At 41.1% G+C, this 26,863-nt stretch overlaps 1 protein-coding gene across 2 annotated transcripts in view; it reads left to right on the top strand.

The window, feature by feature from the left end:
• The window catches only part of shisa8b (shisa family member 8b), a 45,168-nt gene that overhangs the window by 12,251 nt on the left and 6,054 nt on the right, over positions 1–26,863 (top strand). For both annotated transcript variants that reach the window (XM_085169788.1, XM_085169787.1), the window contains exons 3-4: positions 6,508–6,632; positions 22,488–22,601. In XM_085169788.1, the coding sequence (XP_085025914.1) occupies positions 6,508–6,632; positions 22,488–22,601 (239 nt within the window). The remainder of the gene's footprint in view (positions 1–6,507; positions 6,633–22,487; positions 22,602–26,863) is intronic.

Here is a 26,863-nt window from a genome sequence, read left to right as displayed (position 1 = left end):
AATTCTTTGCAGAAAACACAGACATTGCATTCTCCAGACTAAAGCGATGATGACACTTCAGCTTGTTATCAGTGCTCAGTGCAAAAGCACTGAGCACTAAGCAGGACGTACCCACAAGAGGTGGGTAAGTCCTGTAGAATCGCTCAGTGTATTGGTCATTACACACAAAAGCTTAAAGCGCTCTCGTGACTTCCTGATATTCACTTCTAAATGACTGATGTTGCTGTTGGAAAAATATGCTGCCGGAATGGCAACAGAAGGGAACATTCACTTGTAGGAAGCCTGAATGAAGAGTTTTTTGCAGAAAGTCTTAAGTATTCAAGCGGTTCTGTGCCTTCTGTGAAAATCTGTGCTCCTGCATTGAAATATTGTAGAGATGTCTGCAGATACTGACCTGCTTATTGTGCCCTCAGCTTCTCTGATTTGCATATGCACCAGCCTAAGTGGCAGGGGTGCGACCGGATACACTGACAAAAGGAAAACTGACACATCTCCACAGAGCAGTGCTTAATTGTTTTAAAAGTAGTAGGCGGAAAAAAGCAACCAAAAAAAGAAGGTACTCTTGCCTGAAAGGGAAAAAAAAATCATAGACAGTGTAAAGATGGATGTAGCTTTCAGCTTTGGATGTAGGTTTGAAAAGTGCAGAAAGCATGGTAGTGCTGTAAACTTTCATTCTTTTTAATGGGAATGGAGGGGTGACAGCTAAGGTTGCGAGAAGAGCTCTGGTCCAATGTTATAGGTATTTTGTTGCACTGCATGCAGAATTCCAGACTTTAGAAAGTGGTTTTGAACAGAAGACAGGTGTTGAACATGTGCAGAAAAATGAGAGGAAGAAAGACTCAGAGTGGAATGACATCTGTTACAATATCGTTACCATGTGCATGAAGCTTAACCGCTGTCTTCAGGAAAAGGTCAGAGACAAACACTACTCATCAACGGCTAACCTGGTTGGAAGGAATTTTTATCTGTCATTATGTTTATCACTCAGACTCCACAGCTTTTTAGGAAAAGCCGTAAAACCAAAATCACCAAGAGCTTATAAAAATGTTTACATAGTAGATATTTACTGCTTGTAGGTGCAGTGTACAGAAATGGTGTAATGTACTCACTGAGAACATCTTACATTCAATCAGTGCAGTCATACAGCAGAGAGGATTTCACATTTCGAGAGTTACTGTTAATATTTGTTGGAACGACTCACTGTGCACGCTCTAATGTGGGTGACCTGAGAGGACTAATTGATTGTTACAGGACATTAGTGAAGTCTCATTTCACTGTGGCTTTAATGTGATGAGATAGGATGGAAGAACTGATGAGCTCTCCGATCTCAGGCACAATACTTTTATATAATATGTTAAAGGATAATAAGCGCAGTGAGGGTAGAAGCTTACAGAATATATAAGTATAATACACATATAGGTTCCATAAGGTTTCTCCAAGAGTACAGATCAGAAACAATAATTTTCACAGGGAACACTGTTGAGGGAACTTTAATCCAGTGAAAGTAAAAGCTACTCTTCTGAGCTTTGGCCCGCCCTTTCATATCATAGAGACATTGGGAGTCTGGATACTTTTGCATGTTTTTTATTAGCTTTCTAAATGTGAGTTTGTTGGGTAAATACAAAAAGTAGTGTAACAAAGGTGGTTGCCAATCTTCCCAGGAGGTAACAGATCAGAAAGTGCAACCTAAGGTCAGATCCTGCAAACTACAAACTACAAAACCTCTGGAACAATGGCTAAAGTGGGGCGGTCGTGGCTCAATCGGAAGGTTGCCGGTTCAAGCCCCGGCTCCGACAGTCTCGGTCGTTGTGTCCATGGGCAAGACACTTCACCCGTTGCCTGGTGGTGGTCAGAGGGCCAGATTCTATGAAAAGATGTAAACGCAAAACACTGTTCACCCAACAGCCACGTACATGGACATGCAAGTGCTGAAAGTAGACATCTCATAGATTCCGAAACTGCAGGTTTCGTCACTCTCCGACCAAAATTCACTGAACCAAAACCAAAAGAAGACAAAACTACGCGTCATGTTTGAATAACATTGTAATGAATTCCATTCAAATCCCACTTCCTGCACAGTTCTCTCATCAGTGAGCTTTGAGACCAGTTTTCCATCAAAAATCTTTATTTTCTGGGTTATTCGCTTGCTTATTACGCAACAATCTACCGTTCTGTACAGTGTTGTCAGCCGCTGGTTCTCTCTCTCTCTCTCTCTCTCTCCCCCCCCCCCCCCCCAAAGAAAAAATAAATAAATAAATAAATAAATAAATTACCTCTGACAGGAAAGCGTAGTTTCTGCTATTCAATACTTCGGTATTGAATAGCAGAAATTCCAAAATGTCCCTAATTAAACCTCTGTAACTGTTTTTGTAATTATAATTTTACACATTTATTTCTTGAGATTTAAGTCGAAAGAGTCGTGCTGACAGATTTATGTCTTTGTCACAGCAGCTTTTTCTTTATCATGTAGAAAAACAGCTAAATATGTAACTTCTTTACACTGGTAGAAAGGGGAGTTTCACTGGTCTGGCCTGGTTTCAGTGGGCTGTATGTGGCCCGGGATGTAAAATGAATTTGACACTCCTGTTGTAAACCAATAAACAAACATGAAGTCCAAGAGTAGTCACTAGCTGGACTTCAACTGATTCTGGTTCATTAATGAATGTGTTCCTCTTAATGTTCACATCTGGGTTGTTTTTGCAGATACTACAGACTTTTCTTGTCAATCTAGCCCACACTCCAGTATTAACCTCTTAACCAGCGACAAAGACGTCTTCATTATTTAAAGGCACCCACAGAAACTCTCATGAAGCTCAGCCAACGCTCCATAAACACCACATAGCCTGAAGACAGGTGCAGTTTTTGTTGCAGATTAAAAGTCCAAATCAGCAAGTTGTTTGAGCAGCGAGCCAAGAGAAGCGTGCGCAGAGGCCCGAGGCACTGTGTGGTAGTGAGTCACAGAAGGGATGAGGAGCAGAGAGAGGGTGAGGGAGGAAGACAAACAGTATGGTTTGAAGTGGAGGGAAAAGACAAAGAGTCAGATTTAGGACTGAGTTTAGGAAAGGAGGGGGATGAGAGAGAAAGAACGAGACTCAAAGAAAAACAGAATAAAGAAATGAAAGAAGATGAGAGAAAATGATTCAAGACGTTTGGGTTTTTTCCTCGTGTGTCAAATGTTGAGAAATGTTGAGTGAGTTCAGAGTGAGAAACCAAGAATGGAAGACTCATTAATGAGTCTTTTAAGGGTCTTATCAATGTTGGAACTAGTGTGTTTAGTCTTAACCTTAACATTTTAGCTTTCAACATGAAGAACTGAAGATGAGTCGTGTCTGGACTCCGGTGCAAACATTTACAGTTCTGTGCAAAAGCCATGGATCACCCCTCATATCTTTATATTTCACTATGAAGAACTGAAGGAAATAGGTCGAGCGTTTTACAGCGTAGTATGATCACCTTTATTCTTCAACACAGCCAAAATATAATCTAAAATTGGTTCTTTGCTAAGTAGACACAACACTGGTATGTTCCATATGCTGTCTGGAATCATTATCGTGCTAAAATGAAACCAATCATATGCTTTTGGGTAGTAGTGGAAGGTGGATCAACATCAGCTTTGACAGGATCCTCAACACCACTGGCTGAAATTCAGCCCCAAACCATGACAGAGCCTCCACCATGTTTTACAGATGGCTGTAGATGCTCATTGTTGTAGCTCCTTTTATATATTAATGATGATTTGAACTCAAAATTTAAAATTTACATTCATCACTCCATAAGACCTGATTTTCAGTCCAGTTCTTGTGAACTTTCCCCATTTCTTAAGAACATCTTATTGTCAGCCACTCTTCCACAGATACCATTTCTAGTGAAGCTTCAGCAAATATTAGATGAATTAACTGAAGTGTCAGATCTTTGCTGTGGTTTTTTTCTTTCAGAGGCAGGTGACAGTTTTTTTAAGGCCTTCCATTTGTTTTGTCCTCCTTGTCCAATGTTCTCAAACTATTTAAGACACACTGCACATCCCAAGTTTTCAGCTCTGAGAATCCACTTGCTGGTACAAATTTTTTTTTTTAAAAAAGGGATGAAAAATGCAAACAAAGAGAAAAAAGTCCATCTGAAAATAGTCATGTACAGGTCTGGACTGAAAATGAAATTGGAAAAGCAATTCAGGAAGCCTGGAGAACTATTGCTTAAGACCTCTTTGAAAATGACAGGAAGGTCTGGCTTCTTGGAAGCCAATTATAAAGAAATAAGGGGTGACTCAAGACTTTTGCACTGTACTGTAGTTCCAGTTATTCAGTGAAATTATTGTTAAATCATTGTCCACGTGTTTCATCCATATATATTTTGTAGTGGCTTCATCATTCAGCACAATTTCGAGTGCTGGGAGTCAAATGTGGGTCACAAAGACAAGCATGCACTATTTGGGCGATCGTGGCTCAAGAGTTGGGGGTTCGCCTTGTAATCGGAAGGTTGCCGGTTCGAGCCCTGGCTTGGACAGTCTCGGTCGTTGTGTCCTTGGGCAAGACACTTCACCCGTTGCCTGGTGGTGGTCAGAGGGCCCGGTGGCGTCAGTGTCCGGCAGCCTCGCAACACTGTGTCTTGTATACCTGTGTATGTGTGTGTATGAGTGGTCAGTGCGCCCCAGGGCGGCTGTGACTACAATGTAGCTGCCATCACCAGTGTGTGAATGTGTAGATGACTGGTTGTGTAAAGTGCTTTGGGGTCCTTAGGGACTAGTGTCTGTTATCTATAACAGACACTTGTGGGTGATGACAGATGGGATTATATGTACATCAAAAGAGTTTCATTGCAACAACATAGTCCCTGCAGAAGCCACTTTTTGGCATCTGTGTCACGGTTACTCACACACCATCATCACACCTACAGATTATCAGAGAAGTGGCCAAAGGGACATGCTTTTCTAGTCGGTATCTGGGTGTGAACAAGAGGTCCCTGGCAACACTGTGTCTTGTATACCTGTGCATTTATGTGTATGTGTATGTATGAGTGGTGCTGTGGACTTCCTTTTGTAAAGCTTAACTACAACTGTTTTGAGTCAATAGTGGTTGTATTTGGGAAATACACAGGTAGCAGATATGTGTTGGATGAAGGGAAAGTCCCCCAAACTGTGCATAAACATACATCTGTGTGTAAAGTGTACGTGTTTAGACATCTTTCTGAGGACAGAAAATTGGCATGACACTTTACTTTTGGAGACAAACAGTCACTCATAGGGACAAAATGCCTGTCCCCATGAGTTAGGCCTTTATGTCAATCAGATGTCCTCACTAAGATATGAAAACGAGTGTGTGTGTGTGTGTGTGTGTGTGTGTAGGTGTGTGTGTGTGTGTAGGTGTGTGTGTGTGTGTGCGTGTGTGTGTGTGTGTGTGTGCGTGAACACTTGCACTCACACTTGTTTGGAAGCATTTCTTGCACTCAAACTCAAGCCAAGTCTCAATGTGAACATATTGCAAACATGACAAGCAGCAAAAAGGCCGCCAGTCAATACAGCTGGCTGAGATTTAGCCTGAAAATAAAAATATGTTGCTCAGGCTCAATTACATAAGCATATTTCCTACAGTAAATGTAACAAGATGCAAACAGTTAACTTTGTCAGAATACAGGCAGCGGCATCAAATGTCTCCCAATCTGACACAAATCTTTAGCTATATAATGTACATGCAGAGAGACCTGACACAAAGTGGGAAAAATGTTTTTTCCATGGTCATTTGTGCACACATGTACTTAACACTATGTTTGTGGCTTGGTTCAAATTGTTTGTTGGTCACACTTCATAATACAGCCCACAACCAAGTGTGTAATTCCTCTGTAATTAAATGGAATTTCAGTGCATTTTCAATGAAATTACCATGAAATTATTTACCTATAAATACTGCATATGTAATTTTAGGTGGTGTACAATTTCATGGTCATTTTGCAGAAAAACATTATTATATTATATTTCAAAATATTTTTCCACTTACATCGCACATTAAATATTACCATGAAATTACACAATGCTTACAATTACTCATAGTATAATTTGAGTCTCCTTTGCTGTATAATTTCCATAATTTAGGCACCACTTACAATATCATTATTTCTTCTTTTCTGTAAAATACATGAAGTTGTGCAATACACACATTTATTTACGTAAACTTTCCTTTAAATTACTTACGCAGTACTTAAATTTTCTTACAGTATTGCTTGTCTTTGTTTCCTGTAAAAAAAAAAAACCATCGTAATGAAACACAAGCCCCCAGTTTTTATAATCAATATATTTTATTGAGAATTCTGTTATGATTTCATCAGGGTAATTGACTGGATGAGTAGTCAAATTTAAAAGAAAAATAAGCATTTCATTAATAAAATATCACAAAAAAGTCACATACATTTAATATCTATTGTACTCTAACTTGGTTTATCAAATAAAATAAGTTGAGCACCGTTTTTAACCTGTGTGTGTGTGTGTGTGTGTGTGTGTGTGTGTGTGTTGGTCTCCAGGACGCTGACAGACCTGCTGAAACAGCAGGGGAATGAGGTGAGCTCGGTGGAAAATGCCACGGCCAGTCCGCCCAGTGCAGGGAGAGTCAACGGCGTCTCAGCCAGGATGCTGCGCAGCAGGAGTGGTAAGTGCAAAGAAAGATTGTGCACATACAAAAACACATGTAAACACACGTGCACATGTAAAAGGTAATGCAGTAAAAGATTAGTTTACTGCATTACAACAGTACTGTTCCTGTACTATGAAGCAAGATGTCATCTTACCCTGGTAATTTCAGGGTTAAGCCTGAGTTTCCTGTACTATGAAGATAGTTCCCTTGTTACGGAGCATATCGCCGTAACTTATGAGAGGGTATTTTTTAATGCTAGACTCCTGTACAATGTTTTTCCTCTCACACGCACTCATGCCACTGATTTGCTTGCAGCAGCTGTGTTGTTTTTCATCTCTATTTTGTGTTTAATCGCTTCAGATTTTTCTAATAGTAAAGTTTCACGTGTCATGTGAACGTACAGGAAATATCCTGCGTTAACTTATTGAATTGATAACTAGTTTCGGTCTCTAGTGTCATAGGGTGAGAGGCAGGGTACACTCTGGACCGCTTGTCAATCTATTGCAGGCCTATCACAGAGAGACAGACAACAATTCACACTAAATCCTATGAATAATTTAGAATCACCAGTTAACCTAAAAAGCACGTTTGGACTGTGTGAGGAGATATCACATGCATGTTCAAGGAAAACATGGAGACTACACACAGAAAAGCCCCAACCAGCCAGCTGGTTCAAACCAATGTCTGCAGAAAAGTAGTATTTTTCTACAGTCATTGGTTTGAACCAGGAAGCCTCTTGCTCAACAACACCCAGTTGCTTTGAACTTCCTGTTATATTCATAATCCTTCTTTGAGAGATATTTCAATGATATGAAATTGAAACCATTTTTCATACAATCTTATTAAAACTTTCAATTTTTTTAAATCTCTTATTGACCTCAGAATCAGCAAGACTGACCATATTAGATATGAAAGACTTACTGAAAGTGTAGGTACTGGCCAAAACATACAGGGTTGGAGTGGAATTACAAAATTCATCCACCAGCAAAAATGAATGCACAGAATGGAGACTAGCAGGGAGGCAGGTAGGAGAACAAAAAGAGTCACAGAACTAAGAACAATCTGCAGCAGCGGGAGCACATTGGATGCTTTTTGCTTGTTTGTGTCTACAAAACACTTGAAACTGGACTAAAGAAAGTTTATTAGGTTAAAAACCTTTTCAATAAGCAGGGAACTGCCAGTCATCTGTCTTGCAGCTTGAAGCTGATCAAAGCAAATTAGCTACATGCACCACTGTACGCCAACCCCATTGTCAACCTCAAGTTTGGTGAAGTAATGTGTTCCCATCTACTCAGACACTATCGTGACATTTGGTAGGTGATAGGTTTGTAGCATAAACCTATTCGCTGGAACGTTAAGGACAATTTAATTACACAGCAAAGCAAGACACGAGTAGGCAAAGTTCTTCATGTTTCTCATGCACAGAAGAGAACCGGACAAACGCCGTTCCTTCGCTTGACCCCAGTTGCTCTCATCTGCTCCCCCGTAACACTGCTCTTTTATTGAGGTTACATGAATATGCATAGGTGCATTAACATACGACGTATACATACACACAAAGAGTACCTTGCCTGTGCGTTGTGTAAGTGTGTGTGTGTGTGTGTGTGTGTGTGTGTGTGGGGGGGGGGGGGGGGTCAGAGTGTGACCCCATAAACAACTTCCCTAACCCTGCTGGTTTGGAAGTCCAACAGTTCATCTAAACAAAAGGCACTTAGCCTAAAACAGATATAGACATGTTTATCCTACCATAAAACAATAAAGGAAGGTATGCCCTCTCCCATGCTCCCAGAATGTGGGTGTGAATGCCAGAACACTCTGGAATGCGCACAAAGCCTTTGCAGACTATTAAGGATCACACATCCTATCACTACACAATCAATTATACACCTCTAAGCATATATGGTTAAATATTTCTAAGCATAAATGACAATAAACAATATAAATCTATCAGTAGGTTAGCCTGTTTACCGGTAAAACTGAATGTTCTAAACTGCGACGTATTACTGGCACCGGTTGATGAGATGTATTTACAGGATAGGACAAAGTGAAAACAATAAAAGGCAGAACACATGCTTGTTACACGTGTGACTCATGCTCAATATGCATACACATGCACTGTTTAATTAATATGTTAATGTAAGCAGGCCTGAACCCTGAAGGCAGCATGTGCCTTTTTCCTACATTTCCATCCGCAGATACAGCAACGTGGAATTTAAACACCTATTTTAAACATATTTTACTCAGAGCAAACCACCTCTTGTGTGCCTGGATTGTTTCGGTTTGTGCATACCAGTAACTGATGGTGCATGTACATTGATTAGCGATGTGATGGTGTGTACTCTGCATCTGATGGTGTGGAAGGGTGGGAGAGGGTGGGCGTCTCGTATGAGAGACCCTGCAGCTTCTATCTCGCATCTCTCACTGCGTGGAATTTCACACCCCGCTAATGACATGATGCCACATGCAGTATGTGGCAGACACTTTAATCTAGTCATTGATCATATGGACTTGAAAAGGGCAACAAATATGCTGGCTGGAACTAAATCTAAGAGGACGATTGTTGCAGTGTGACTTTTCTCTCTCTCTTTCTGAACGTCTGCTATGAAGCCTTGAGTTGAGCATTTTCACCGTTGCCATTTAGTATTTTGACAGTGAAAGTAACCAGGGAGGTTTTTATAAACTTTCAAAGGTCAAGAGTTGCTGGATTAGGGCCTAAATGCAAAATTCAGGATTCTGAGAGAGGTAGATGAACTAGAAGCATTTTATTAAAAAATGGTAAAAAAAATCCACAGAGTGCAAAGGTCCACAAGCAAAGAAAAAAAAGAATCCAAAATAGGAAAACACCAAGAGGGAAATAGATGCTCTGACAAAGGACAAGGGAATTAGACACAGCTGAGGAGTGAAGCACAGGTGAAGCTAGTTAGGATAACGACACAGCCAAGTAAAACACAGGAGACGATGAAGATAAACTGACAGGAAAACAAGGAAGACAGCAGTAAGAAAACTATTAGTTTTATACAAACAGTAACTGCAAGTAAGATCACTAAAGAAAAGCACAGATGATAATATAATCATGTGAAGAGTCAAAGTCAAGCAGAGAACATTCATCATAAACAGAATTAACAGGTTAACCCCCCTATTGTTTGAGAATATACTTAAAAACAAAATATATTTGTCATTGAATGCTGTTACATTCTATATCTTTATTGTCATTATAAATACATGAAATATAGGGAGATTAGGTGCCTTCCTTACGGTGGCGGTAACACAATTGCATGGGAACACCATCACATGTGTGGCAATATTGCACGTCTTTTACACATGGTGCTAGGTGGTGTATAATGCCCTGATGGCTACTTGCTTTAATGCTCCTGTTATGACTCCTGTTCAGCCAAGTACATTTTTATTAATGTTCTTGGCTTTCCTACGGCAGTGGGACCTGTACGGTTCTTCAAGAGAGGGTAGAGGATAGTCGATGGTTTCCTGGGCAGTCTTAATGATTCACTGGAGTGTTTTTCTCTGTGCTGCTGTGGAGCTGAAAACCACACACAGAGGCAGTAGTAAAGGATGCTCTCAATAGAGTATTGGTAGAAGGACACCCACAGTTTTTGAGAGATGTTATTTTTCCTGATGACACTCAGGAAATAGAGTCTCTGCTGGGTCTTCTTTGCCAGCTCTGCCATGTTCCTGAAATCCACAGTGAGCTCATTGGTCTTAGTTGTGTTCAGGATCAGGTAGTCTGTGCACCATGCTGTCAGTCGCTCTACTTCATCCCTGTAGGCAGACTCATCCCCCCCCCCCCCCCCCCCCAGAAATGAGCCCCAGCAGAGTTGTGTCATCTGCAAATTACATTGCTAAAAGTATGACTCAGCACAGCTTTTTTAAACAACTCCAAAACCAGCACACCCACATCTCACATTTTAGTTTTAACATGTAGGGAACAAAAAAGAATGGTTATGTTTTAACAAGTTCTAGGCCCACTCTTTACCCCCTCAGGAACTCGAAATGCCCATTAGCATGGCCCGACCATCAACCCAACACCCACTTCTATGATGCAGGACCGAAAACAAGAGAATAGTGCACCTAAAATTATTTTACATAATGCTGCATCAATATATCAACTTTGTGTCCGGTTTGCTAGTCAAGTTTGTCTGAAAGCAGCTCAATGGATGTTGGGTTTTTATATTTTCAGTGAGTTGATGGAAGTATAAGAATTGGACAGTGTGGACAGAAACAGGGTAAAAGTGAAAATACAAATGAATTTAGATTTAAAGAAAGGGGAAGAAAGACAAAAAGTTGTTCATTATTCCGTTGATTTTGTACAACAAACATCTGTAGTCACTCAACTATCCCAGTCATTGAATTCAGGTGCTCCAATCGCGTCCATGGCCAAAGGTGGATAAACTCAAGCACCTAGGCATGCAGACTGCATGTGAAAATATTTGTGAAAGAATGGATCATGGTAAAGCGATAGGATGAAACTTGTGCCAGTCCACTGGTGAAATTTCATCACTACTAAATCACGCTTCTCTGTCTAGAAGTCCAATAGATGAGTCTGGGTTTGGTGGTTGCTGGGGGAACGGTTCCAACATGACTACCAGTCTACAAAGCAAGGTCTATAAAGGCAGGTGAATAAGAGTGGAGACTGTAAACCAGGCCTTCTCATCCAACATCAGTGTCTCACTTTACAAATGTGCTTGTGGACGAATGGCCCCAAACTCCCATACACACACTCCGAAACATCACTAATCTTTGTGGAAAGCCATCTTGAAAGAGTGGAAGCTGTTAAAGCTGCAAAGGGTGGACCAACATAATATTAAATCCTATTGATTAATAATGGGATGTCAGTCGAGTTCATATAAGTGTGAAGGCAGATGAATGAATACTTTTAGAAATATAATGTATGTGGATCTCCAAGGTGTTCAGACCTCTTGTGTTCAGATTTTGTTGCTCTTTATTTTACTTCATCTAGACTGTCAGAGGGCATTTCAGGGGCCCATACTGTCCAGGTGTGGGGTTTTTAGTTGTCTCAGTTGTTTTAAAAGAAGGCAACTGGACTTCTTTACGTTCATGAAAACATTTCTACTCTCCATTCAAGAGTCTTTGTCAGGTGTAAAACAGCTGATGCAGAGTCTTAAGTAGGCATTTATCCTCAAGTGGCAACTGTCCCCTTGCAGGCGATCCTGAAAGTCATTGACCTACTATTAATCATTTGAGTCTTCACATTAGCCAAGTTGTGACAAAAAGTGCAGGTGGTTACTATCGCCTGGGCCAAGGTGTGAAACTTCCGTAAGACAGTGCCCCATTCCACCTCTGGCAAGGTGTGAGTGAGGAGTGTGTTTCATATTTATGTACATAGTAGTCATTTTTTCCCACAGGGAGAAAATGTCCAGTGGCTGTTTGAGATAGTCTGAGATATGGACTTTGCCTTAAGACTGCCTTGTCTACCATCTACAAATATATATACAGTGGGGCAAAAAAGTATTTAGTCAGCCACCGATTGTGCAAGTTCCCCCACTTAAAATGATGACAGAGGTCAGTAATTTGCACCAGAGGTACACTTCAACTGTGAGAGACAGAATGTGAAAAAAAAAATCCATGAATTCACATGGTAGGATTTGTAAAGAATTTATTCGTAAATCAGGGTGGAAAATAAGTATTTGGTCACCTCAAACAAGGAAAATCCCTGGCTCTCACAGACCTGTAACGTCTTCTGTAAGAAGCTTTTCTGTCCCCCACTCGTTACCTGTATGAATGGCACCTGTTTGACCTCATCATCTGTATAAAAGACACCTGTCCACAGCCTCAACCAGTCAGACTCCAAACTCCGCCATGGCCAAGACCAAAGAGCTTTCGAAGGACACCAGGAAAAGAATTGTAGACCTGCACCAGACTGGGAAGAGTGAATCTACAATAGGCAAGCAGCTTGGTGTGAAAAAATCAACTGTGGGAGCAATCATCAGAAAATGGAAGACATACAAGACCACTGATAATCTCCCTCGATCTGGGGCTCCACGCAAGATCTCATCCCGTGGGGTCAAAATGATCATGAGAACGGTGAGCAAAGATCCCAGAACCACACGGGGGGACCTGGTGAATGACCTGCAGAGAGCTGGGACCAAAGTAACAAAGGTCACCATCAGTAACACACTACAACGGCAGGGAATCAAATCCCGCAGTGCCAGACGTGTTCCGCTGCTGAAGCCAGTGCATGTCCAGGCCCGTCTGAAGTTTGCCAGAGAGCACATGGATGATACAGCAGAGGATTGGGAGAATGTCATGTGGTCAGATGAAACCAAAGTAGAACTTTTTGGTATAAACTCAACTCGTCGTGTTTGGAGGAAGAAGAATACTGAGTTGCATCCCAAGAACACCATACCTACTGTGAAGCATGGGGGTGGAAACATCATGCTATGGGGCTGTTTTTCTGCCAAGGGGACAGGACGACTGATCCGTGTTAAGGACAGAATGAATGGGGCCAAGTATCGTGAGATTTTGAGCCAAAACCTCCTTCCATCAGTGAGAACTTTGAAGATGAAACGAGGCTGGGTCTTCCAACATGACAATGATCCAAAACACACCGCCCGGGCAACAAAGGAGTGGCTCCGTAAGAAGCATTTGAAAGTCCTGGAGTGGCCTAGCCAGTCTCCAGACCTCAACCCCATAGAAAATCTGTGGCGGGAGTTGAAAGTCCGTGTTGCTCGGCCACAGCCCCAAAACATCACTGGCTCTTGAGAAGATCTGCATGGAGGAATGGGCCAAAATACCAGCTACTGTGTGTGCAAACCTGGTAAAGACCTATAGTAAACGTTTGACCTCTGTTATTGCCAACAAAGGTTATGTTACAAAGTATTGAGTTGTATTTTTGTTATTGACCAAATACTTATTTTCCACCCTGATTTATGAATAAATTCTTTACAAATCCTACCATGTGAATTCATGGATTTTTTTTTTTCACATTCTGTCTCTCACAGTTGAAGTGTACCTCTGGTGCAAATTACTGCCCTCTGTCATCATTTTAAGTGGGGGAACTTGCACAATCGGTGGCTGACTAAATACTTTTTTGCCCCACTGTATGTATATATATATATATATATATATATATATATATATGGTTATAAAATGGTTTTAAGCAAACTCACAGCATGGCATTTAAGGGTCAGTGCACCATGAATCACCTCCCTCTGTCCCAGATATTCATTTGCTCTTTGCTCGTTTCTGAGCTCTTCATCTTCATCTGTTTCAAGGATTTTTTATTTTTTTTAATTTTTTTACTTTTCAGGCTATTTGTACTGAATCTAAACTGACAGACACTGTATGTACATGTATTCACCATCCAAACTGTTCCGTTATTGAGCCACAGGGCAAAGTGGAGCACTGCATAGATTGCTGGGGTAGGAAACAGATGAACATTATTGGTTTTTCCACTGTAGACAAGAAAGCAGACGTGGCTTTGGAAAAAAGTAAAACTCATTACACACAGAGTAATTGAACACATTTGAACTAATTGGAGGGTTGTTGAGAGGACTGCTGCCATTTTCTCTTGTGCTGACATTCACTTAAAAAAGATTGTGGACTTTATTCTTTTATGTGAGAGTGCAGATAGATCCTAAACTATAGCTTATTAGGTAACATGAAAACTAATCTAAATATAGGTTACACAGTACTCTTTTGCTGTGTAACCTATAGCAGGCAGAAAATACCTTTGGGATTGTTGCTGCTGTTGGACCTGGCCTATAGGATGCTGTTAAAAAAGTTTGAAGTATCCACTTGGTTCCACTGAGCACCATAACGAGATGTTCTGCAGATCTGTGATTTTGTGCTCCTTCTTCTTTACAGCCTGTTGCTCTAGTACACAAGCCACAGATTCTAATCTAAAACAGCGGTCCCCATCCTTTTTTCCCCACAGACAGGTTTATGTCCGACAATATTTTCATGGACTGGCCTTTGAGGTGTTACGGACAACAAAATAAAACCACCACCAGTACCAAAAAAAAGAAGATTTATTCATAACACACGGGAAAACACCCAGGGTAACCGATTTAACGATAAAAACGATTTAAAAAAATAACGCTAAAAACCATGAATTTCACACCCGAGCCTCAAATCTCACGGCCCGTTACCAAACGACTCCTGGACCGGTACTGGTCTGTGGCCTGGGGATTGGGGACCACTGATGTAAGAGACACATACAGTGGGGCAAAAAAGTATTTAGTCAGCCACCGATTGTGCAAGTTCCCCCACTTAAAATGATGACAGAGGTCAGTAATTTGCACCAGAGGTACACTTCAACTGTGAGAGACAGAATGTGAAAAAAAAAATCCATGAATTCACATGGTAGGATTTGTAAAGAATTTATTCATAAATCAGGGTGGAAAATAAGTATTTGGTCAATAACAAAAATACAACTCAATACTTTGTAACATAACCTTTGTTGGCAATAACAGAGGTCAAACGTTTACTATAGGTCTTTACCAGGTTTGCACACACAGTAGCTGGTATTTTGGCCCATTCCTCCATGCAGATCTTCTCAAGAGCAGTGATGTTTTGGGGCTGTGGCCGAGCAACACGGACTTTCAACTCCCGCCACAGATTTTCTATGGGGTTGAGGTCTGGAGACTGGCTAGGCCACTCCAGGACTTTCAAATGCTTCTTACGGAGCCACTCCTTTGTTGCCCGGGCGGTGTGTTTTGGATCATTGTCATGTTGGAAGACCCAGCCTCATTTCATCTTCAAAGTTCTCACTGATGGAAGGAGGTTTTGGCTCAAAATCTCACAATACTTGGCCCCATTCATTCTGTCCTTAACACGGATCAGTCGTCCTGTCCCCTTGGCAGAAAAACAGCCCCATAGCATGATGTTTCCACCCCCATGCTTCACAGTAGGTATGGTGTTCTTGGGATGCAACTCAGTATTCTTCTTCCTCCAAACACGACGAGTTGAGTTTATACCAAAAAGTTCTACTTTGGTTTCATCTGACCACATGACATTCTCCCAATCCTCTGCTGTATCATCCATGTGCTCTCTGGCAAACTTCAGACGGGCCTGGACATGCACTGGCTTCAGCAGCGGAACACGTCTGGCACTGCGGGATTTGATTCCCTGCCGTTGTAGTGTGTTACTGATGGTGACCTTTGTTACTTTGGTCCCAGCTCTCTGCAGGTCATTCACCAGGTCCCCCCGTGTGGTTCTGGGATCTTTGCTCACCGTTCTCATGATCATTTTGACCCCACGGGATGAGATCTTGCGTGGAGCCCCAGATCGAGGGAGATTATCAGTGGTCTTGTATGTCTTCCATTTTCTGATGATTGCTCCCACAGTTGATTTTTTCACACCAAGCTGCTTGCCTATTGTAGATTCACTCTTCCCAGTCTGGTGCAGGTCTACAATTCTTTTCCTGGTGTCCTTCGAAAGCTCTTTGGTCTTGGCCATGGCGGAGTTTGGAGTCTGACTGGTTGAGGCTGTGGACAGGTGTCTTTTATACAGATGATGAGGTCAAACAGGTGCCATTCATACAGGTAACGAGTGGGGGACAGAAAAGCTTCTTACAGAAGACGTTACAGGTCTGTGAGAGCCAGGGATTTTCCTTGTTTGAGGTGACCAAATACTTATTTTCCACCCTGATTTACGAATAAATTCTTTACAAATCCTACCATGTGAATTCATGGATTTTTTTTTTCACATTCTGTCTCTCACAGTTGAAGTGTACCTCTGGTGCAAATTACTGACCTCTGTCATCATTTTAAGTGGGGGAACTTGCACAATCGGTGGCTGACTAAATACTTTTTTGCCCCACTGTATTACCACCCTGATGTCACTCATTGAATTCTGGACTCCCACATAAAGCCTTAAGTTTGTTATCCTGGCAGTTGCCATCTGTCCATTGTCTCTAAAATATCATCGTTTACTTACTCCATCATTTATTCCAACTTCTTTGCACTATTGCAAAGATGTCCGGAGCCCAATTCCATGCATGTGTCCAGATACTTTGCCAATCAAGCTGATTCTGATTGTGGTAAAAGTGCACTTGGCCATTAAGCTCTTGGGTAGCAAGCAAACCAATAACTTTCAGCAAGCATATTTTAATATATAAATATTTTTAAATGTGGTTCTGGCAGAGTAACCAGTATGTGTAGGTTAGCTTTTGTCGTCAGACCTGTGTTTAAATTCATGCGCCCACGTTACATTTCATCTGGAAATATGTCACACTACAGAAGCTCTGAATTCTGCTTCACTCTGACTTTATAGGTTAGAAACGTCAAGAAGTCACAAGCCTTTAAAGTCACAAACTTTGAGATGTACATGAACCATCCGTGATGTTAACTGGAGACGGGAGGCAAATATTTGGTCTCTAACAAATATGAGTCATTGCAGATAGAAAGCTTGAAGCAAAAAGCGATGACCTATTTATCAAAGTCGACTGCAGAAGTAGGGTGACCCAGTAACAAATCACTCCAAACACAAATTTCACCTCTTCTCCTCCCACATCTCTTTTTTCCCTGTTACCCCAGCTGTCAGAAGAGTGACTCTGAGTGCTTGTGTCATCCAAAATGTTTTCCTGCCCTCTCAACTCTTCCCTGGGGTCAATTAGAGGCAAACTACTTAATGATCTTAGTACGAATCTGTACTCCCGTGTTCTTGTCATGTTTATTATTCTCACAAAAGGCACGTGTACGCCTGACTCAGCCAGTCGCACAGAGCGAGGGTTATAAAGTAAGTGGATGTGGGAAAAGGTTGTGTTTGTTCACACTGCTTCTATTACACTCAGTGATGATGCACACAGACTTTCACGTTGTATCGTACTGTTATTAGACATTGTACCCACCCTCCTTACTCGCTTTATTCCCAGCACTTATGTCTCCTTATTCTTGCCACTGCAGTTTTGCTGTTCACGGACACACAAAGATGCTCCTGTGTTATCTTGGAGATGAGAGACGCCATGCAATGCACTCTCTCCTTTATCTCTTTCCCCACGGCACATAAGACTCCTTTTATGCATCATTTGTATCATGCCAACGCACACTCAGAGATGCACAAACACGCTCAATGCACAGAAACAGTGTTTCGTGGTCTTGAGCACTCACAATTGCAGGCTGGTGCAAACAGCAGGAAGATGATTGGTGCGTGTGAATGTGTGTATGGAAGTTATTGAGGGAGGGAGAGGGAGAGAAACTGAAGAAGTGTGAATGCATTTGCATTAAAAAGCACTTAAACTTCTTGAAAACTCTAACTGCTTTTAAGTTTGTGACCTTAAAATGAATTTGAAGCTCCTGTTGCTGCATCATTAGCCTTCTAAAACTCTGCTAAATAGTTAGACACTCTGGAAAGTGAAGATATCTGGCAAACTATGAGCCCGTGCTTGTTAATTTATTGATAGCCTAGTATTTTTCATGTTGCGAGAAAAACATATCGTCCTTTTCATCATAAAAAGCTGCAAATCAGAAAATGTCTGTGTTATTAATAATCAATGTCTCGGTTATTTAAATCAGACGAGACTTCATCTGAACCTAAAATGATGGCCAATTACCAGCACCAGTTATTTTACCATTTAAATCAATGTGCTGTTCTCCTCAGCACAGTTTACTGAAGTTACTCTCAAATGCTCTAAAGGGTTTTTTTAAAAAAAAGAAGATTAGCTGAAAACCCCTCAAATCTAAATCTCCAATAGTTTTGGGAAAAATCTAACAAACATTTGCCACCAACGCTATGTTTTTTTGCCCTCTAGGTTTTTTGGGTTTCCTTATTAGGTTCTAAAATGTTCCAAATTGCAAAGCTCTGTAAGCAAAAATACAGACAACAGTTAACATAATGCCTCTAAAGTCATGTGTAAAAGACAATTTTCACAAGGTTCTATGTAGTCCTGTGTAGAAATAAACCAATAGGAATTAAGAGGGTAAGTAGAACTGAGGTGCTGCTCTGTAGAAGCAGAGGTAGTAGTTCATGCTAAATAACAAAACACTAATCTTTATTTAAGACATCTTGGATGTGCTACCACACAGCAGGCTTATTATTTGACAGATAATTTCATTAAATGGCACCAATACTACAAATGTGGACTGTAGAGAAGTCCAGTGCAGGGACAAACTGCTGGCTACAGTTGCCTGTCTTGGCACTATTGTGTGTCAAAGTGACCTCGGCCCTAAAGTTAAACCTTCACAAAACCCAGCGGGTAAGTTAAAAAAAATCCACCAACTAGAGTTGTTGTGAAAGAGAGCATCAGTTCTTAGAGCAGTGTTGTTCTGTTATGGCAAGCAAGGCAAACAGCACTGCTTGCCCAGTGTAATCTAAATACAGACATCAATTAAAACAAACATGAAGTAATCTCTCTCCTTGCATCTCAAACAGCCATGTGTCTCATGAGCTTCTCTCACTGCCTGCGAGAGAAGTTTCCCATCTTGTTGCCATCGTTGGCTATTGCCTCTGGAAGCAGGCTTGACTAAACTTATAATGTTTATCATTCAAGACAAGCTGCAGAGACAATCTCACTGAGATTATTTATGAGCTGTGTTGTGTGGAACTAAAGCTTTCATTAACAAGTAAACAAGCCCTCCGTCATCCTAACATACACATTTTCTTTTAATAACCACCTTGGCGATGTGTGATGTAGAGCTATTAGAGCGTAGTCTGAAAACGTTTTTTAATAACCTCTTAAGCATGTTAGTGAGGAAAGTCTGGATAATGGAGCGGTATACTGCCATCTCTACTTTCATATAACAGGCAAGCTGAGAAGTTTCAAATGAGCTCCTGTTTGCCTTTCTATAAACTCACCCTATGCCACTGCTTTAAAGACAAAAAAAATTGTGCCAGGCTGTACACATGTTCATTTCTACTGTTAAGTTGGGCATGGGGACGGACTTGGTTTCAGAGCCATGGCCACACCAGGAACTACAGTCTCACGTTTGACTCTATACATTTACCATCAATTTGTAACACAATAATGTTACTTGCCCTTCTCTAAACCGATTCATTAGGTTTAGATCGAAATGAATCAAACCTGTGGAAGTATATCTGGAAATCATGGCAAACAGAAGCCATTTCTACACAAGAACTATGGACAATGTTTGGAGAATCAGGTCGAGACATTGTCTAAAGTTGCCTGTTCTCACATGTAGCACACAACAGAAGGCAATTTTATCTGTGCCAGATGCATTCTTTTACTGGAAATACTTCTGTTTTGGGACAAATGTTCACTGGATGATCATTGGCTAGTCTCACATCTGTACAACACATCACAGGTCCATCACAGTGACCTGGAATAAGGAAGCTAGCATTGCACACATTTAGTGGATCCTATAAATAGGCTCACCATTGGAGGTTGGGTGGCTGTCTGATCAAAACCATTTTACAACCAAATGTTAATCAAGTGTTGAATTAATAGCCAGTGTGTTGTGATCGCTTGGTCATTTATTGGTCCAATAGCTTCATGACAGGAAGATGGAGGTATTGATAATGATGATAACGACGATGATGGCATAAAAAGGACTTTTTTCCCCACTAATCTGGCAAATGCTGGAACATCAGTACCATGAGGTTATTTACTTGTGTCTGTGTGTGTGTGTGTGTGTGTGTGTGTGTGTGTGTGTGTGTGTGTGTGTGTGTGTGGTCTCAGAGTTGTGTTAATGTTGTTACCATAATGACTAACTCTTGACATTTCTCCATCCCGCCGTTTCTGAAAAATGTTCTAATTTATTCGACTAGCACATCCTACCATTTTCTGTAATACTCTCTGTGTCTCTGTCTCTCTCACTAGTGAATAACATTTAAAAGCTATACAGTGTACACATCTGTACCTCTCTCACATGTTTTCTGCTTCCAACACTGTGACACTCTATACAAGCACTATATTCCACCAATTTTGTCTTTCTCTTTCAGATGACCTCATGAAGGATGTTTAGGTATGTGTGTGTCAGAGTGAACATTCGTGTGTATCCATCCATCCCTGGGGCTCACATCAAGTGCACTGGCTGCATCAGTGGACTTCATTATTGCTAATAGCCAGGGATTTACTCGTTTACTCCTAGTTTGTTCCATTGTTCATTAACCTCGGTTCATTTAGCTTTGGACCGACTGCCTGTCAGGGATGGAGCTGTTTCACCCAAAGTCACCAGTCTCAAAGTAAAAGGGCATATTTTTTTGTTTGTTTTTTAAACTCATGTTAATCCTGCATTTACAGTTCTCCTCTGAAGTTTACATGCACTCGTCATGAGAATAAATCACTTATCATTTTGGTGTTTTTTAAAACTGGCTGGTACATCTTAAATATAAAGCTCAATAAGTTTTAAATTTATTTTTGATTTTCTCTAATCTGGGTCCAAAGTATACACGCAGACGCAAATATATACATACCCCTATACTAACATTTGATTAAATGTCCCTTAACAACCTTGACCAGCTGCTTTTGGTAAAAAAAAAAAAAAAAAAAAAAAAAAAGCTTGTGGCATAAATATTAGACCACTCTTTTATGGTTTTCAGGGTTTTTAATCGCTTTTTATCGTTATTTTTTAATCGTTAACTCGGTTTCCTGTGCGTTGTGAATAAATCTTTTTTGGGGAGGGTACTGGTACTGGTTTTATTTTGTTGTACTTATCTGCGACACCTTAAAGGCCGGTCCTTTAAAAATATTGTCGGACATAAACCGGTCCGTGGTGCAAAAAAGGTTGGGGACCGCTGGCTGGAACACCATGGAAATGGTGGAGGAAGAGGCGTAGGGAGATGCTGGTTTGGACATTGCTGCTTAGACTGTTGCCCCATAACATAATGGATGGATGGATGCGTGGATGGATGGATATCTAACATTAAATACAACAATGGACAAGGAAAAATGCTTTTTATAACAAGGGAAAAAGCAATTACTTGGAAATCTATTGCATGTGTTAAAAGTGAGAAAAGCTGGAGGCTAAAACAATAATAAACTCCTCTAAATGAGTGAAATCTCTCCATTATGAAGTTACATTCATCAGCGATTAATGACAGCCCAGCAGCATGCTGTGGCCTGTTGCTTTGGCTGGGTGTGTCATAACCCTTAGGCTGCAGTATCATCCAGCAAGGCCCTCCGTTGGTCAATCAAATGAGTTCACACAAGACACATTCCTTTGCAGTGTACACAAAGAGGTATTTCTCCTTTCTACCCTGCAACTCTCATGATCAAAGATTTTAAAATACAGTAACTTTCCAGAGCTTGAAAATGCTGTTTTGGCATCTGATGAGGTTTTAAATTCACAAATCAACAAATTAAATTTTATTTTTCACAATTATGTAGCTGTCTGTGTTCTGAATGTACATTTATGGTGTAACATCTTTAATGAAGTGCTTACTGGATGAACATGCAATGGGTCTGTACAGAGTCTTTTATGCAATATTGCCTCTGGTGAGGCAAAGGTATATACTGCTGCAGACCATAGAGCGTCCCTATAGCCACAATTCATTATGTTGGTTTAGAAATATTAGTATAATCTGAACTGAAACTGTAAAAACCTTCAGGCAACACACGCAGACCTTTATTATTTCACTTTATATTACTATTAAACAAATCTGTGGGCAAATAATAAAGAAGTTGCCGCATGTACTGTGCTACAGTATAGGCACTTTGCACTGGCAGTGCTTCAAGTTGACAGGCTACTGTAAGGATGTGTCGGCCATTCTTGCTCCCGGCAAATTTGTACTTCACAGTTAAAAAAAGTCGCATGGCCCAAAGCCAAGACTCGTAAATGTATTTAGTGCCTGCATTTGGTAACTGCAGCACAGTTACAATCAATTTAAAACACTAAAAAGCTGAAGTTGTCTGAACGAGACAGGAATATGTTGTGAGACTGTTTTTAAAGGTAAAGCATCCATGTACTTACAACTGACACTTTGTCTATCTCTTACCAGAACAGTACCAGCTGAATAACTCTGCTTATGGACCATTTGGACAAGGGCTTCCACAGCCTCACAGCAACCACAGCACAGTGGGACTGAACAAATACACCTCCCTCAAAGCTGTGGGTAAGTCTGACACAAATACATGCTAAATGATGCTTATTTCAACTGACATTGCAACCTTTACAGTACAAGTTAAGAGTACAGGAGCTGTCAGATGATGAAGGGTCCCTTTACTTCGTGGAAAACAGATTTCATCTTAAAGAGAGGCCCCCCACCATGTTCCCATTTAAGTAACATTAATCATCTAAATGTTACTAAGTGATTGACGTAAACTGGACTTCACAGGAGATTTACTTCCCTATGGTACCACGTCATGCAGACAAGCATGAGCTATTGCAGTGGGGCCTTTGTGTGATTTGATTCAAAGAAACCTCACTGTACAGGAATATTTTAGGAAGATCTGACCCCACAGACCTAGTCATTGCTAAGGACAGAGCTCTATGATATATGGAGTGCAGGTAATACAGATATGATGATTTTTATTTCAACATAAAATGTGTAGCTAGCTTACTCGCATGTACACTAAAAAGTTGCACAGTACTTTACATCTTTTTATTCCATGATTCACTTTATAATCATATAAAGTCTTCCATTCAAATCATTGAACTCAGGTCTTCCAATGACTTGAATGGGCACAGGTGTATAAAATCAATCACCTAGGCATGCTTCTACGAACAAGTAATCGATCGCTCCCAGGAGGTCAGTGAGTTCCGGCATGGTACCATGATAGGATTTCAGCTAATAATATCCAGTCATGACATTTCTTTGCTACTAAATATTCCACAGTAACTCGTTACTGGTATTATGATAAAGTGGAAGCAAATGGGAATGACAGCAATTCAGTCATAAAGTGACAGGCCATGTAAAATCACAGAGCAGTGTCAGCGAATGCTGAGGAGTATAGTGGGCAGAAGTCACCAACTTTCTTCATAGTCAGTCGCCAAGGTCCTCCAAACTTCATGTGGCCAAGCTCAAGAACAGTGCGTTGAGAGCTTCATGGAAGAGGTTTTTGTGGCCGAGCAACTTATGTCACCAAGTGCAATGCCAAGTATTGGATGCAGTGGTGTAAAGCACGCCACTACTGGACTCCGGAGCAGTGCAGACATGGTCACTGGAGTGACAAATCACACTTCTCAGTCTGGAAATCCAATGGATGAGTCTAGGTTTGGCCGTTTGCAGGAGAACGGGACTTGTCTAACTGCACTGTGTCAAGTGTAACGTTTGGTTGAGGAGGTGTGGGGTTGTTTTCAGGAGGAAAGACATTTTGGACAAGTTAGGCTCGGGTCAGCATACCAAGACAGAACACCTTTGGGATGAATTAGAGCGGAGACTGCAAGCCAGACCTTCTCGTCCGACATCAGTTTCTCATCGTACAAATGTGTTTCTGGATGAATGATCAAAAATTCCCATAAACACACTGCTAAACCTTGCTGGAAACATTCCCAGAAGAGTTGCAGTTGTTGTAGCTGCAAAGAGTGTGCATACATCATATTAAACCCTATGGATTACGAATGGAATGTCACTCAAATTCATATGCGTGTTAAGGCAGACAAGTGAATACTTTGGCAATATAGCGCACATACAGTTTCTTAACTTACTGTATAATGTCTAAATTTTATATTGACCTCAAATACAAAATGGGGCGACCGTGGCTCAGGGGGTTGGGAAGCATATCTGCAACTGGAAGGTCGCCGGTTCGATCCCTGGGCTCTCTGTCCTGGTCGTTGTGTCCTTGGGCAAGACACTTTACCCTACCGCCGATGGCGCGATATGGCAGTCTCAGCCGCCAGTCTGCCCCAGGGCAGCTGTGGCTACAACTGTAGCTTGCCTCCACCAGAATGTGAGAGTGAATGAATAGTGGCATTGTAAAGCGCTCTGGGTGCCTTGAAAAGCACCCAAATCCATTATTATCATTAAAATCAAAACAGCCTATATTTGTAAAAGATAGGTTGAAAGTAGTCTGAAGCTAAAGTGTACTACCTCCCTGTGAGTCAAAATAGTTTTCAGTATCACAAATGGGCACATTAATCAACTAAGACAGTTTGCAGAGCGTCTGGTGGCTAGGCCTAAGTCCATGGGGCCTGGCCGGGCACAGCCCAAAAAAGGGACATCAGCACATCTTCCTGCAGGCCCACCACCCGCAGGAGGCACCGTAGGGGTCGGCTGCATTGTGAGCCGGGCGGCGGCCAGGAGCAGAGGTCCTGGCGGACTGATCCCCGGTTACCAAGACTGGCACAAAATGTTTGCAGTTAAAAAATGAGATATTCTAATCCAATAGATTCCTTCATATCAGACTAAGAACACAGTGCTTTAATGATAGACTCTTCTTTTTAGTTGCACCACCTTACCTCACTTTTTTCCACATCTGCAAATCTCTGATTACAAAACTGCAGCTAGATTCTAGCTGCAATCTGGTTATATTATTGTTCTATTCCTACATAAAAGCAAGGTTGCTGAGTTCCTATGTCATCTGCAGTTAAATTGCCGTGCCGCAGCAACTACGACACCAGCTGTGTTGGAACCTCAGATCTGTGAAGTTATTGCTGGACTCTGAATGCAAGGAACTGAATGTGATTTTTCTCTGATTTAAGTTAATCACAGTTAATCGCACCATTTTCAGAAAAATAAATTGGACATAATCGCCCACTTGACCCCATTTAATCAGAAACTCATAGCAGACTGACTCTGACTTATTGCTTTTCTATCACCATTTTGACACCAAAGTCACTTTGAAGACCGCAAATGGTTGCAGACCTGCTCCTCATCTTCAAAGCAATTGCGTTCTGCAGCAACATTTGAATGATACTGTCAGAATGTTAGAAACCTTTCATGTTAGAAACAACATGAAAGGATGGATCCATCCTGCCTTATTTCAGTAGTTCAAACTTCTGCTGGCTGCAAATTGTGTGGGTGATACCATGGTGCTTAATCTTCGCATCATTAAAACAAGAAAGCCTATCCGAGTATTGTTGCTGACTACGTCCATCCATTAATGACCGCAGAGTGCCCACCTTCTCATGGCTGCTTCCAATAGGATAACACATGATGTCACAAAGCTCAAGTCATTTCAAATGGTCTCTTGAACATGACAGTAAGCTCACAAATGGCCTCCATAGCCACCAAATTTAGGATGTAGTGGAACATGAACTGTAAGGTGGTACTATCACCAGACCAAAACCTCTGAGCAATGTTTTCAGCACCTTGTTGAATCTATGACATAAAGAATTCAGGCTGTTCTAAAGGCAAAACAGAGACCACATTTATTCATAGTAGAAGACATCAAATATTACAATTTTTAAACTGAGAAAATATGTCATTTTAGGATAAATATTAGCACATTTTAGAATTTAATGACAGCAACAGTTCTCAAAGAAGTTGGGACAGGGCCGTATTTATTTTAGGGCCGTTATATGCTTGTTGTACATGCTTGTTCATTTGTTACTTATGCATGTAGCACAACCTTTATAGTGGCTGTTAACGCATTTATCTAAATAACTTGCTCTCTCTTCTATGATAACTACTGATATATCACAAGCACAAAACATGTATTTGTCACCTGTCACCTGTCTACCCTCCTGGTATAAGGGCCCCAAGGGGCACCTTAGTCTCCTTATGCCTCAGCTGGCTCTGAAGCTAGTTGCCAGGATATGCTAACATTCGCAGTTAAGATTAAAGGCATAGTGTAATTACATTTTTACTTGTGCTTGTTTTCCATTACAGAAGCAGGGAACTGTTACCATCTGCTCAACAAAATATCAGACTGAATCATGATAGGAGTTCACTTGTTCTCAAAGTTTTTTTTATGCTTTTCTATGAAATAATAAAATAAAATGACATTGTTGAGATTAAATCCATTTGCTTTTGAAAAGAGCGGAAACAACCTTTGTCGGTGTACTCTGATTTTCCAGCAAAAACAATGAAAGCACACTCAGAGACAAGGTTACTGTTCATGTAACCAGGAAGCTAGCGGCGATAACCTCAGTGTTTAGTTTATGCAGTGTGTGCTGATGACACGCGCACACACATGCACAAGCAGAGTCAGACTCAGGGCGAGGGTATTTATAAACCTCCATCGCTGTGTCCCCTCTTCCTGACACACATACCTTTACCTCCATCATCTCCATTGCACTCTTCAGTTTCTCCTGCTCCTCCTGCCCTCCAGTATCTCAAGAAAAGATTAACACCACTAATAGTCACTCACCTCAAGGGCATGCCAGTTGGAAATACTTAAACAACCAGCCTGCCCTTTGATCTTTTTCAGATCCTCTCTTCACCTTCCTCTGACTCCCTCCTTTCCGCTCCTTTAAATGTACTTTTTAAAAGCT

Source organism: Neolamprologus multifasciatus, chromosome 8, assembly GCF_963576455.1.
Source record: "Neolamprologus multifasciatus chromosome 8, fNeoMul1.2, whole genome shotgun sequence".
NCBI lineage: Eukaryota > Metazoa > Chordata > Actinopteri > Cichliformes > Cichlidae > Neolamprologus > Neolamprologus multifasciatus.
The sequence above is the reverse complement of the archived record's forward strand: the minus strand, read 5'-3'. Positions and strand labels throughout refer to the sequence as shown.